General features: G+C 34.0%; 1 protein-coding gene across 1 annotated transcript; it reads right to left on the bottom strand.

The window, feature by feature from the left end:
* Positions 1–12032: 12032 nt before the first annotated feature.
* On the bottom strand, positions 12033–14183 carry LOC146993919 (general transcription factor II-I repeat domain-containing protein 2-like). Its single transcript, XM_085826277.1, has 2 exons — positions 13520–14183; positions 12033–12166 (listed from the first exon to the last, which is right to left on the bottom strand). The coding sequence occupies exons 1-2, from the start codon at positions 14181–14183 to the stop codon at positions 12033–12035; spliced, it is 798 nt and encodes a 265-aa protein (XP_085682403.1).
* Between the last annotated feature and the right edge of the window lie 532 nt (positions 14184–14715).

Raw genomic sequence — 14715 nt, 5'->3', positions numbered from 1 at the left:
AAATGCAAAAGGAATGAAAAAAAAACTGTTGTAGCGAATTTAATTATAAAAAGAGGAAACGGTGACATCAACATATGTGTATAAACAAAGGGGGAAGGTGAGTAGGCTAATGGGCGGGAGGGAATCTTCTGATTCTCATGTTTGAAACGGTTATTAAAAAAGAAAATTGCTGTATGTAACATATCTAATCTGTAAAAGCAGGATTTGTAAATAGTGGCAAGAACACGACTAATAATTTAAACTGTCAGTAGTTTCAAACGACTTGTAAACGTTTCCCACAAAATTAATTTTGGAAAATTAATTTCCGATAAATAAATATTAATCCGAATAAAATCAATTTCGGAGCTATATGAATACTTTTTTGAATGAAAGTGATTCTGAAAGGGACATTTGTCAGTAATATACAAGTATTTCGTAAATTACAAGTCTGATATCCGAATTAATATTAGTTTCGTAATCGAGAATAAATATTTTTCATTGTCACGGCGCAGTTAGCAAGGAGCCTTGCAAAAAATTAGCATTTTTCAGAAATGATATTTTATGAGTGTTTGCTACCAAGGGATGATTAAAAGTTTGTTAAAGTCATTTTATCGCTTAGGCTATGCAGTCGATATTTTAATCTTTTCTGTTTATAATTTTTACTGTTAAAATGTTTGCATATCAGTTTAAATTCTCCTACTAAGCAGGATCATGAATTGATGAGTTTATTTACCAGTCGACAATGCAAGATTTTTTCTACGTCCTTTTTTTAAACTTTTTTACAGGAATTTATATTATTCATTAAAAGCTTTTGGTAAACATTAGATAATGTCTGGATCTGAAATGTCTGGAATGTAGGAGGACGGCTCTCTCTACTCTGACTCCGATAAGATAAACATTTATTTACATTGTTTCATATCAAATTTCACAAAAAGAAAATCAGTCACTTTTATTTTTGATTTCATAGTGACTTAATGTTGCCACTCCAACTTAACTGTATCAAGAACTAGATGTTGACGCAATAAATGAAAGTGATCGAAGCGAAACTACGTCAGTAGTATTCCTCTATACTTGTATAAATTTATCAATATTATAGATAAAAATATATGATTTATGTGCCGCTATTTGCATCAATATTCACAGGATTGATATTTTATTATAAATATTTATATTCTCTTGTAATTAATAATTAAAATTTTGCCTTAATGTATATTTTACCACTGTATTGCTTTTATTTCTGTGATTGCACATTTTTATAAGTATAATATTGGGCACTATAGGGTAATTTAAGTAAAGTTTTCATCAAGATTCGCATGTTGATACTCAAAAACGCAAACCGAAGACGGCAACACAGGTTAATTTCTGGAAACAGGCCATCCATACGAAAACGCATTATAATACTCTCGCTGTCCCAAATCAGTTGCTGTATTGACTATTGATCCTGATTATGATCTCGTTTGAGCATTTAAAAAAAAATTTCAAGGTTTTACATATTCAATCAACAACATTTACTTTCGAAGCATTCCCTCCTTAAATCAGTACCAAATTAGTTTAAAAAATCCAGGGCTCACACACCTTTAAGCCACGCCTCTTTTCTTGCGGACTCTTCTAGAAGTCATCGCACTACTTAATGAATTGTGAATATAATAATCTTATCGCGCCCAGAAGCTGACTACGGGGTACCCAAATTTATTTTGCTTTCACTGCATTTTACATTCCCTAATGTCCGCTAGGCACTTTTTGATCATAGCTTATACTTTTACGAATATTTTAAAAGGTTAGTTGCCATATCCTGAACATTTGGACATTAGGTGCACTTAACTCAAGTTTTATGCATCAAGCTCTACCTGCGAATGCGATGACTTTCCGCTCCATAAGTATATTCATTATTACCTGTAAATGCTGCTGTATATACTTATGTGCTTTACATACTTGTTATTTAACCTGATAGACGAAATTTATGTCTTATCTGGCTTGTTATGAAGTGCAGCCCCTAATCTATCCCTCACTGCTGCTCTTCGGAGATCCACGCTCATGAACACATGACTGTCAAGTGGCCTTCGGGCCTCATATTTAGGGAGCAAGAAAACGTTGTACCAACTGCGCGATATCTTCTTCATAACGTAAAACCTTGATCTTTATTGTGTATACGATCCAGCTTCCCTTAGAAAGTCCTCGACGACGGCATCCCTTTCCTTTGTAACAACTTTAAATAATATTAAACTCTTGTAGTTTAAATAATTTAAATAGATGAACATTAAGGTATTTGTGAATGACAATATTTGAAACCAGACTCAAGTGCCTCGTGCGACTCTCGCACGAAGAATGTAATTTATTTTTAAATGTTAGAATATGTTTTCTCTTCTTGTTTGTATGTCGCCATTTTTTTGAGTGTTAAATAAAAGTTATTGCTGTGTTCCATCATTGGAGTTGCTTCATATTGCCAAAGAAGCATCACAGTCATAATTATTTTGGAGGCACCGGCGAGATGTATTTGCGACAAACTATATCAATACTAGCACCTGAATCCCTTAATATAGGAATTTTATGACCATTTACGTAACCCATACTAGTATAAGGTAATAGAAATTTATCCTCTGGTTTTGCACTAATTCTGTTAAGATTAGCAGGAGATTCAGTACTATTCTTAAATTTTGAACATTGGGGTCTTAAATGTTGATAGGACCCACACTGATAGCATTGTGGCGTTTTTCGTTTTTCATATTTATCATCTGGGCGTGGACTTCTAGGTCTATGAGACCAGCTTTGCGAATTAAATCCTGAAGATAATTTTTTTTCAGTTTTATTTTTATTATCTGAACTCAATTTACCTTGAGTTAGTGCATTGTATCTTTCTTTCTGCCGATCCACTACAGGCGTTTTTTGAAAGTTTCCGCAAACGTTTTCATAGGCATCAAGTTTTTCAGCTAATTTTTTAGATGAAATCATCTCTACCCATTCATCAAGAAAATGATATTGAATTTCAGGAGGAACTCGACGTTTAAGTTGGTCAAGCACCATCAAATCTAGCAACTGATCAAAAGTCTTAACTCCTAGACCAGTCACCCATTCCTTGCAATAATTTTCTATTTCATAATTGAAATCCACCCATGTGGATTCGGTACTTTTTTGATGCTTCATAAATTTCTGCCTAAACTTTTCCGGGCTTAGTTTAAACCGTCTTAACAATAAATTTTTCACGTGTTCATAGTCTTTAGCTTTATCGGAGGGTTCTCTAGCTATTAACTGGGTTACTTCGTAAGGAAGTAGTCCTAGTAAATGAGATACAAAGTCTTCTTTATCAATTTTAGCCCATTCTCCTTGCCTTTCAAACAATAGCAAATATAGACTGATATCTCCTTTCTTGTCATCGAATTTCTGCATAAGGTGACGCAGCTCCGTTTTCGGCCGGATCTGTCCGGTATTTTGAGACTTTGTCTCTGCTTCAAGTCTTAATCTCTCTAATTCATACTGTCCGTTCCTTCTCCGCTCTTCTGCTTCTTCTTTTCTCCTACGTTCTTCTCTTTCCTCCCTCTCTTTCCGTTCTTCTCTTTCCTCCCTCGCTTTCCGTTCTTCTCTTTCCCTTTCTTCCCTCTCTTTCCGTTCTTCTATTATTGTGTCTAAGACTCCTTTGACGAAGACTTCATCATAATCTCTACTTTCAACAATTTTCTGTTTTAAATCAACTATTTTCAAATCTGCAGTCACATGAACTCCCAGTTCAGCTGCGAGATTTTGCAAATCTTCCTTACCTTTCGAGGTTTCCTTTCGAGGAACAAAATGAGCCAAATCAAGTATATCACATTAACATGCTTAAACCATATTACAAAAGACCAGAAATGATTAATATGATAACTGAAGTGGAAGGAGACTTAGAAATGGACATTCCTCGTTTACCTTCCAATCCAAGTATATTCAATTTTTCGGACATCATAGAGGAGAATGAACTCGAGAAAAGGTTGAAATCCGAGGAAATAGAAGATTTACGAAAGATTTTATGGAAATATTCTGGTTGTTTTTCAAATAATCCTGGACTAACAAACTTAGTTTGTCACGATATTGAGCTATTAAATAACGAACCAATACAAATAAAGCCATACAGACTGTCACCCCGACAGACTGAAATTCTCAAAAGGGAAATACAGAAAATGCTCGATCTTAAAATTATAGAGCCGGGAGAATCGAACTATACATCTCCCATGATTTTGATAGAATCTTCATCAAAAGATCCTCGGCCTTGTATTGATTATCGTAAACTCAATGCTGTTACTAAAACTGAATACTATCCTTTGCCTAATATTGAAGAACGTATCGAAACTGTAGGAAAAGCAAAATATATTACCCTATTAGATTTATCTAGAGGCTACTGGCAAATTCCGTTAACAGAAAGAGCCCAAAGATATGCAACATTTGTAACTAGTTTTGGAAGTTTCAGGCCTCTACGTTCACCCTTTGGATTAAAAAATGCCCCATATTTTTTTTAGCAAAGTTATGACTAAAGTCCTGGCTGGATGCGAAGGTTTCGCTGTACCATACCTGGATGACGTTGCCATTTACTCAAACTGGGAAGAGCACCTTAAAAACTTAACTTCTGTTCTAGAGAGAATACTGAAAGCAAATTTACGACTAAAACCATCAAAATGTAAATTTGCCTAATATTGAGTCGGTAATATAATAATATCATTATTACGGTGCCTCCAAAATAATTATTACTGTAATACTTCTTTGAAGATATGAAGCAACTCCAATGATGGAACACAGCAATAATTTTTATTTAACACTCAAAAAATTGGCGACATACAAACAAGAAGAGAAAACATATTCTAACATTTAAAAATAAATTACATTCTTCGTGCGAGAGTCGCACGAGGCACTCGAGTCTGGTTTCAAATATTGCCATTCACAAATACCTTAATGTTCATCTATTTAAATTATTTAAACTACATTAAAGTTGTTACAACCAGGTTAATATTGAATTGCTTTATTTTATTAGTTCATCACTGAACGCAATATTAGTGATACCAGGTTATTACTTCCTGTTGATATTGAATTGCCTTATTTTATTAGTTCATCACTGAACGTAATATTAGTGATACCAGGTTATTACTTCTTGTTGATATTGAATTGTCTTATTTTATTAGTTCATCACTGAACATAATATTAGTGATACCAGGTTATTACTTCCTGTTAATATTGAATTGCCTTATTTTATTAGTTCATCACTGAACGTAATATTAGTGATATCAGGTTATTACTTCCTGTTAACACTGAACTGCCTTATTTTATTAGTTTATCACTTGAACGTAATCTGAGTGATACCATTTTAATGCCGTTTATACTAGAACTCAAAGGAAAAGAAAAATAGTTGAAGAGAAGATCTTGGAACCGATGAAGGAAGAAAATAAAGCATCCAAAGATATCTTTGAAGAAGAAGTTAAATCACCGGAATTAAACGTGGAAGATTTTTACGAAAATTTGGAAAACGATAAAGAAATCAATATTGAGAATCATTTTGCAATGCAATGTTATCATCATCTTTAGGCTTTCGATTTAATATCAAAGGCGCTACTAATAGACGAAGAAAACAAATGTCGAAAGCAAATGACAAATGAATATTATCCGAAAGGCACAGATGAACTGAGGAAAGGCTTTACTTTGAAATATAGCCGAGGAACTGGTCCGCCATGGAAGAGATCTAGGCGCCGTCAAGAAAAAAAAAAGGAAGACTAATTTGAACACTGTCCCTTTTCTTCCTATTTAAATGTGCTGTAAAAAAATTTGTTTAAAACTTAAAATTTTCGGCCTGAAAATTTGGAAACTTATGAGAGAAGTTATCTTTTCTCTTTAAGCAATTGAGCAAGCCGAGCTTATAGACTTTCGAATTTTACAGAACTTTTCCCTTCGGCAAAAGTCTCTCCGTTGGGAGAGAGGTTGTAACAACTTTAAATAATATTAAAATCTTGTAGTTTAAATAATTTAAATAGATGAACATTAAGGTATTTGTGAATGGCAATATTTGAAACCAGACTCGAGTGCCTCGTGCGACTCTTGCACGAAGAATGTAATTTATTTTTAAATGTTAGAATATGTTTTCTCTTCTTGTTTGTATGTCGCCATTTTTTTGAGTGTTAAATAAAAGTTATTGCTGTGTTCCATCATTGGAGTTGCTTCATATTATCAAAGAAGCATCACACCTTACGCAGATAGCACTCGAATTGGCGTTAATTGCGTTTGGTACGAATCATCGGCCCTACGGTCTTTACTCCACAGTTATTTCCCCTACTGGGGTAGTTGTAGTGGAACGAGAAATGAAATCCACCTAAAATAAGTAGAAATTACTTGTGTTTTAGCTGTAGTAAGTGCATGATGGCAGCCCTCGAAACTTTGGCTTAATCACATAAACATAATCTTTGTGATATGCTAGCGGTAGAGCCTTTACGAAATGGGCTGTGGCTTAACAGCGTGCCAAAGCTGTAAATTCGCGTGGAAAGTGTCCTTAAATAAGTTGTACAGTTGTGGAAAGCAAAAATTGAAAATGAAAATGCCAAGTTAAGATAATTTTAATCGCAAATAAAAAAAATTTTAATTGATATTTAAGGAATTTCTTGTCATGATATATTTTCGGGATTACATGCCAAGTTTCGCGGAAGAAGAGTTGGACGACGAAGTTTTCCCTTAGAGCGATGGGTTATCTTGTACGAATTGCCTATATCTGACATCATAATGTTTTCCTAAATGTAGCTACTAATTTGAGACGGCGAAACTATAAAAATACTGTTTATAGAAAAAAATTTTTGCATACCAGTTTTCTCGTCAACTTATACAACGTTTCCTAAATTTTAATAAAACCGCATTGCATCTTACAGGAAAAGCGGTAGTTTAATAACGTAAGATGCGCGTGCTGAGAGATTTGTGTGCATGTATATTACTTATACGTGGTGTAGCAACATAGCTCCTAATTTTTGTTTGAAAATTTAGTGCCGACAATTTTCCATTCAGTGTAAAGTGTGCGAATTCATAACACTCGAAAAGACTCATATAGGGAAACATTTCACAAAGTATGCGTACACGTGAGCGGTTTCTTCAACTAAGAAAAAATAGCAACGTCAATATTTTAGTAGTTTTCCGCAAAGTCTTTTTTTCCTGATTGCATTCACGGGAATCTAATAGGCTCATGAACACCTAACGCAGTGAACCAACGGACCTATCGATGGCGAAATAGAAAAACGAAACACACTAACTGCTATAACTGCTGATTAATTTTAACGTCTCCATTACGAGTAAGAAATTTTTCTCACTTGTTTTTTAAATATTACACTTTATAGAGTTTAGATGATGGGATGAACATAAAGCTGAAAACATTATCTAAAAGAGGGAAACTGGATTAATTGTGAAAGATTTCTTGGGAGATGTGTTGTACATGGCCTATGTTGGTATTTTTGAATTCCTCGTTAGCAGTAGTTTACAAATGAAACTGCTATTAAATTTCTTCAAGAGTGCTTTATAGTTTCAAAATTTACTATCTCCATGCAGTTATTCATTTCAGAATTTAACAAAGCTGAATTTGTTATTCAAAATCTTAAGTGACAGAGCCAGCGGTAATTGTGTATAAAATTGATGTAATTTTGTTCCGATAAGAAAATTGCTTACAAATGCAAAAATGTACTATTACATTTTTCAGGTTCCTCCTTTCGTTATATCCAATGCTACAGTCGTTATATCCAATGCTACTTTTGACTTAACCGAAAACGCCATTGGAGAGCTCTTCGTTGAACATTGTGAAACTGCATTCTGCCCGAGAATTTTTAATGTAAACAGCGAATCAATATCAAGTTTCTTGTGAAACTTCAGAAATCAGCGACAGAAGACATATTTCCAATGTTTACTGAGGTTTACGAAGACGAAACTTTGTCTAATGCTCGTGTGTTTGAATGGCATAAACGATTGTCAGGGGGACGGGACACTGTGAAAATGATCATGATTCACATCATGATTGAATGGATTCTCAGTGGTCGGACTGTTAATCAATACTACTACATTCAAGTACTAAAATGTCTTCGTGAAATAATTTGGAACGAAAGAGCCGGAACTGTGGAGTGATGCATGGCTGTTACACCAATATAAACGCGGCTTTGTTTATTTCCTAAAGTTAAAACTTACTTAAAGGATTACCTCGTTCCAGAACTGTTACCAGCAATAGCAACACCGAATGCAGAAGAGGAACTACTTTGAAGGTGATGATGTCAAGGAGTACAATGATTTATTGGACCAGTCGTGTTTTTTCCTTGAGTCCCACCTTGCATATTCCAAAGATGGTTCGGTTTGTTTGATTATGGCAAAGCATGCTGTGGTTATTTGTCTAAGGGGAAAGAAAACTTGTTTGAGGTCTTTGTAAGACGAACTGGATCTTGGTTACGTTCCACGTCGGAAAAACCCTGAAGATGCCCTTGCAGCCAACCCATCCCGGATTTCTGCGATTTTTTATTATTTCGATATATCAAGTCACCTCCGGAGTTTTAACAAATGGGATGTTGTTTATGTGTGTTCTTGAAAAAAAATTGTATGTAGAGTAATTACACAATTTGTTCTGTTTGAGGATGGGATATGTTGTGAGTGGAAAATTCAGATGCGCAGTGACCTGCTAGAGATTCATTTTTCTCAGCTTCTTTGTATGCGATCCCATTAAGAAGTGGAATATTTGTGTTGCGTTTTTATACTTAGAAACTGCATTTCACACGAACTATCATCAGTTGAAAGTGATTCTAAATATCTAGTCATGTCAAGTTGAACTTGTTTTTTAGTAAGAGTACTGACTACATTGGCTGTGTTCATGATTCTTTCGTCTTGCGGACAACATGATATTTTAGAGGTTTTCTTAGCATGGTTTCTATTTTTTAATCAGTTCTCTTAAGGCAGGAGTTTTATATGGTTTATGTTCCGCATATTCCTTGATGTGTGCAGACTGTGTAATTTATTCGTAAATTCTTCAGTCAAATCATCTAAATTCATTCCTCATATATATGTGATGCAAATGCATCAGGTGTTGTCTAGAGCATTGGCATATAATGCCGAGTTAGTAATAAGGACTCAACCTTGATCTACGCCATTGCCTAATTATGATCCGAAGAAAGTTCATTCATGCTTCCAATATAAGTCGAAGCATAAATACTTTTGATAAAAAAAAAAAAAAAAAAAAAAAAAAAAAAAAAAAAAAGAAATCAATAACGGCGGGTGTGGAAGCGGTAAATTATTGGTTTATTCGGAGCTGCACTTGAAATACTTGACATATTGGCCCAATGGGTAAGTTCGTATGTTTTCTACCAAGATGTTCTACCATTCGTTGATGTATCCCAAGTTGGGCCTGACGGTTGTGATTCCAGAGAGTGATTTGTGGTTTGAATTATTTTATACTAGGTATTATGATTTGTTAGCTCCGGCCGTTAGATGGCACTCAAAATGTCCTGTCTCTGGAGGTACGTGAAGAACGTAGGTGTTAAGCCTAACAATACAGTAGGTGCACCCCTAATGATTCTGGTTGTATGCACATAAATTTATATGCGTTAATATCGACCGGAATCGTCGGATTTCATACTAGAAACTAAATCTGACGAATGGTAATATAAAGAATTACGGTAAAATTATGATTCACGAACACGAAAATTTCACGAAAATAGAGTATACGGAAAAAGAATTGCTTGAAAAGAAAAAAAAAGAGATAGTGAAATTTTCCTGTTAGATATTGAATACACTTGAGAAGAATATATAAAAGAACACGGCGCTAACAGCAGCTACAACAAAATTTATTAAAAGAACTAAATCTTATTCTCTCGAACACTGAACTGATTGAAAAACTGTTTTTAGTATTAACAGAGAAACATCGGAATCAGTTATAGTAAAATAAAGAAATACAAGTAGATATGACAAACGTGAATCTATTAAAAAAGGCATAACATGTACTCAAAATTACAAAGAAAAGATTTTAATTTACAAACCACGCGTAAACAGATATATAAACAGACGTCTCACGTGAAATTAGAGTGCAGGATAATTCTAGGTATTCTATCTAAATCGACCATATCGGATTTCAATTGTGCTCAGATAAAAATTTCACGTTTAGTAACTAAAATGTATTGCGGCGAATCACCCAAATGACAAAATATTTGGGTTTAGTTTAAAACTAGGTACTATTCACGATAACAATCGCTAAATGACGTAGAAAGGTTTAATTACTTATTATTTAGAAACTGGTCCCCACACTTTTGTAAGAGGTCTATTATTGATTTGAGAATAGTATAACAAGGGAAATGTGATGTCAAAATCGCGCTCTGGTAGAAAGAATTACAGCTAGACATGTGTTACCAAATCTGACTCCAAGGGGATGTTCGAAAGCCATGACGTCATTTAAAAAAAAAATTAAGGTCACGTTAGTAGCGAAACACAAGCTTTAGCCAGTCCTTGCATTGATGTAAATGCATATGGGTACACCTTTTCCCCACTTTTAATTATGGGATTGCCAACAGATGTAGCTTTTGAATTTAACCTATTTTATGATCCCGAAAAAAAAAAAAAAAAGGCAACAGACATGAAACTTTTGAACGAAACAAAAATATGAAGCAACAGAGATTTGAAGCATTTTAAAAGAAAGAATTGAATCTAGAACATGTACATTCCATTTAACTGAACCGATGGATTGCGATATTATTTATTAAATAATACAGATAAATAAATTCACTCTAATAAACAACATAAAGAAAAAAAATTCGTATGTTATGAAAATTAAGAAAAAAAAAATGTGAAGAAAGTGTCAACGGCTGCAGTCTACAATACGTTTGCCGAAAATTCATGTTTTTTTTTTTTTTTTTTTTTTTTTTTTTTGTGCGTGTTAAGATAACGGATCACATATCAGATGCTTATCATAAATATAAGTATATTCTTAAAAGAAATGGTGGATACATCAAATGCTTCTTGTTATGCAGAGTTTGCCCACCAGCGGCCGAGCGGTAAAGTCGCTAAACACTGGTAGTTCGGTCCGAGGTTCAAATCCCGCGAACGGGCTGGCTGCATGGGCGTTTTCGTGGTTTTCCCCATGTGCAACGTGTATACGAGCCAGTTTCTCTTAGAAAGTCCTCCCGTTAGGCAGACAGCCCTCGAAGCTTTGCCATAATCACACACACACACACAAATATGCAGAGTTAAGGTTGACTGTTATATATGCAATAAAAGACAAAGGTTACAATAAATTTACTTTGGCGCAAAAGAAGCATATTCTTAAAAGAAATGGTATATATTTTAAATGTTTCTTGTGTTACAAAAAGTCCCATGCTAAATTATGCAGAATTAATGTTGATTATAATGTATGCCATAAAAGACTGCAACACAGAAAAGGATTTATATGAAAAGGTTTATCCAGTTGTGAACGATTCTTTATGTGAATCATGCTAATAACTCCAATAATTCCGGAAAAGACAGAAGTTACAAATGATAAGTAAATTGTGTTTATAAAAATATTTCTGGTCGTTGTTCTTGGCGCAGGGATCAAAATGAAATGTTCGTTGTTTACTTGATTCAGAAAGTCAAAGAATAGAAGTTTTCTTATAAATTTATTGAAGAAATTAAATTTGAATATAGTAAATAAAAAATAAATTTACACGCTTTGAATAACAATACTGCAGTAAACATCACAAGATGTAAGGTTAAATTCCAGTTATATAACATCGAAAATCAAAGTAAATGTTTGTCTTTTGAAGCATCAAAGAACCAATAAAAATTCATTCGAGTTGCGTTAATAGAAATTCCTAGCAAGGAACTAATTAAACAGCTAGAAGCTTTAGATATTAATTTACCTGACTATGAAAATGATAATTGTAATAATCGTAAAACTGACATACTAATTGTATCAGATTACTTTTGGGGAAAAGGTTCAAATAAAACAAAACGCTTGAGTTTGTCGATAAATGTTAGTAGGTATACTGGTGGGATAGTAGTTCAAGGTCTAGTCACATATTCATCTTTAAAATTCAAACTATCACCAGTTGGAGTTTTCAACGTTGTTCTTATGAAAAGTTTTGATAAGGATCAGTTAAAAGCTTTTTGGATATTAGAAGTCCTAAGTCTACATAACGACATCTCGTTCCTCTGATGTCCATTTCTGATGAAGAAGCTTTTCGAAGATTCGAATCAAATTTGACTTTTATAGAAAGAAAAAATTTGTTTCATCGGTTCAAAATCTTAAAAGGATCCATCCTTTTATGTTGACTGTAAATCTGTAATAGAACACTGGAAATTGGGTATGGTACATTCAGTAACTAAACAAAATAACACGTCAAAATCCGATGTAATTCCAAAGGATAAGAATACAACTAAATTAAGAATTGTTTTCAATTGCTGTTCCCATCTACCACGTGCTCTATCACCAAACGAATAGTTGCATTCTGTACCAAACTGAAACCCAGCTTTCTTAAAACTTCTACATAAATTTCGAACTAACCCAGTTGCATTTATTTCTGATACTGAGAGGGCATCTTTTCAAATTCACCTTCACTTCAGACACCTGATCAATGTGTTGTACGTTTTCTGCGTGCAGACAATTTACTAGATCAGGGGTCTCCAAACTACGGCCCGAGGGCCACATCCGGCCCGCGGATAGATTTTGTCCGTCCCGCGGAGAGCTAGCATACTTGAAAACTCCTTTTAGAGAACATATTTTTTATAGAAAATTAAATTTAGTTTACTGAAGTATTATAATTTTATGTTGAATATTTATTAATATGACATCTACATTGATATGGTCATGGGCTAACTACTCATAACATTGTTGTAGGCTTATTGTTATTGTTTTTGTGATAAGTTGGATAAAGAAACACAGAACTGTAATGAGTAAAGACATGTATAATATGCAGAAAATTTAACTTCAGTATATAATAACTAACAAATTATTGAAATGAATCCAACTAACATTTTATACATTTTAAATAAAAACATAACTTATAAAAAGTATAATGACATATGAAATACTAATGAGATTTATGTAATTGAGATTTTCCACTGACAATAGTTTGTAGTTGTGGACTAATTTTACTTGTACCAATTATTAAAAGAGATTTAAGATGCTCATCAGTTAATTTAGATCTGTAAACATTTTTTGTGTACTTCATTTTGGAGAAGGTCTTCTCACACAAATAAGTAGTACCAAAAACAGAAAACAGCCCACGAGCAAATTTATGCAAATTATCAAATTGTGTCAGTGGAAGACTCTTATAAAATTCCAACAAAGATGAGTTTTGATATTTGTTCTTAATTATATCACTGCACTGTAGATCAATCATTTCCATTTGAAGTTCCGGGGCTAGGGTTTCAATGTCAGTATCAAAAGGATTCTGAAAAATCTTAATTTGATTCGCAATGGCATCAAAGTCCGAGAAACGAGTATCAAAATTTATTTTCAAAGCACTCAAAGTTTCGATTGCAAAATCGATAGGAAACTCAGTCTCAGTGGTGTGGCTGAATATTTCACATGTTTTAAAATGTGAAAAACATTTACTTCGTAGTTGTGATTGAAACAGTATCAATTTCTTCCGGAATGATTTGATATTAGTGTATAAATCAGGAAGATGCTGGTTTTCTCCTTGCAATCTCAAATTCAGTTCGTTCACATGTTTTGTCAAATCAACATAGAATGCTAACTTCCACAGCCATGCGTTGTTTTGTAATTCAGTAAGAGGGCGATGCTTTTCATTCAAAAAAATTTCGATCACTGCTCGAAGTTCAAAAAAGCGCTGAAGGACTTTCCCACAACTAAGCCAACGTACGGCAGTATGATAAGGTAAGTCATTTTCTCCAATCTCTTCAATAAATTGTCGGAATTGTCGGTGATTCAGCCCAAAAGATCTGATAAAATTAACAGTTGATATGACTGGTTTCAGAACTTCAGACATATCCAAACATTTTCCGCACAAAGACTGTTGATGAATGATACAATGTAAGACTAATGGTTTTGAACCACCGTCATTTTCTACAGCCTTTGACACAAGAGCGACGACTCCTTTATCTTTCCCACTCATGTTTTTGCCTCCATCAGTTGTAATACATTTCAAGTTTTTCCATCGAAGGTTCTTTTGATTAATGGCCATTTCAACTCCTTTAAAAATATCTGTACCAGTAGTTGTGCCATGAATACTATACATATCAAGAAGTTCTTCATGCATTTCATAGCTTTTATCTACTCATCGAATATAAATCAACACCTGAGCAGTATCTGACACATCCGTTGACTCATCCAAGGCCAAAGAAAACCACTCAACATGTCCATTTTTGTCGAACAGTTGAGAGGATATATTTTCAGCGATGTTTTGTACCCTTAGAGCCACAGTGTTTGCTGACATACTGACAGTTTTTAATAAATTTACCTTTTCAGGGCATATTTCTTCAGCTACTGCAATTATGCATTCTTTTGCAATTGCAATATGCAAAGGGATCATTTCTCCATCGGTGAATGGTTTTCCACGTTTTCAATTTCAAAAGCCACACGAAAGCTGGCACGAGTTGCAGCCTCTTGTTCAGTTTTGAGTTTTGTAAATGGAGATTGCTGCGATTTCAATCCGCGCTTCATAGCTTCAAATTTTTCTATCGCAAACTTCCTGTATATTTTGAGTAATTTTGAAAATGTTTTGTTTCATAATGACGTTTAATGTTATATTCTTTGAGAACGGCTATGCTTTCATTGCAAATCAAACATAG

This window comes from Stegodyphus dumicola, chromosome 11 (genome assembly GCF_044657685.1).
Source record: "Stegodyphus dumicola isolate Sdum_Otavi_A_Nest chromosome 11, ASM4465768v1".
Classification (NCBI taxonomy): Eukaryota; Metazoa; Arthropoda; class Arachnida; order Araneae; family Eresidae; genus Stegodyphus; species Stegodyphus dumicola.
The sequence above is the reverse complement of the archived record's forward strand: the minus strand, read 5'-3'. Positions and strand labels throughout refer to the sequence as shown.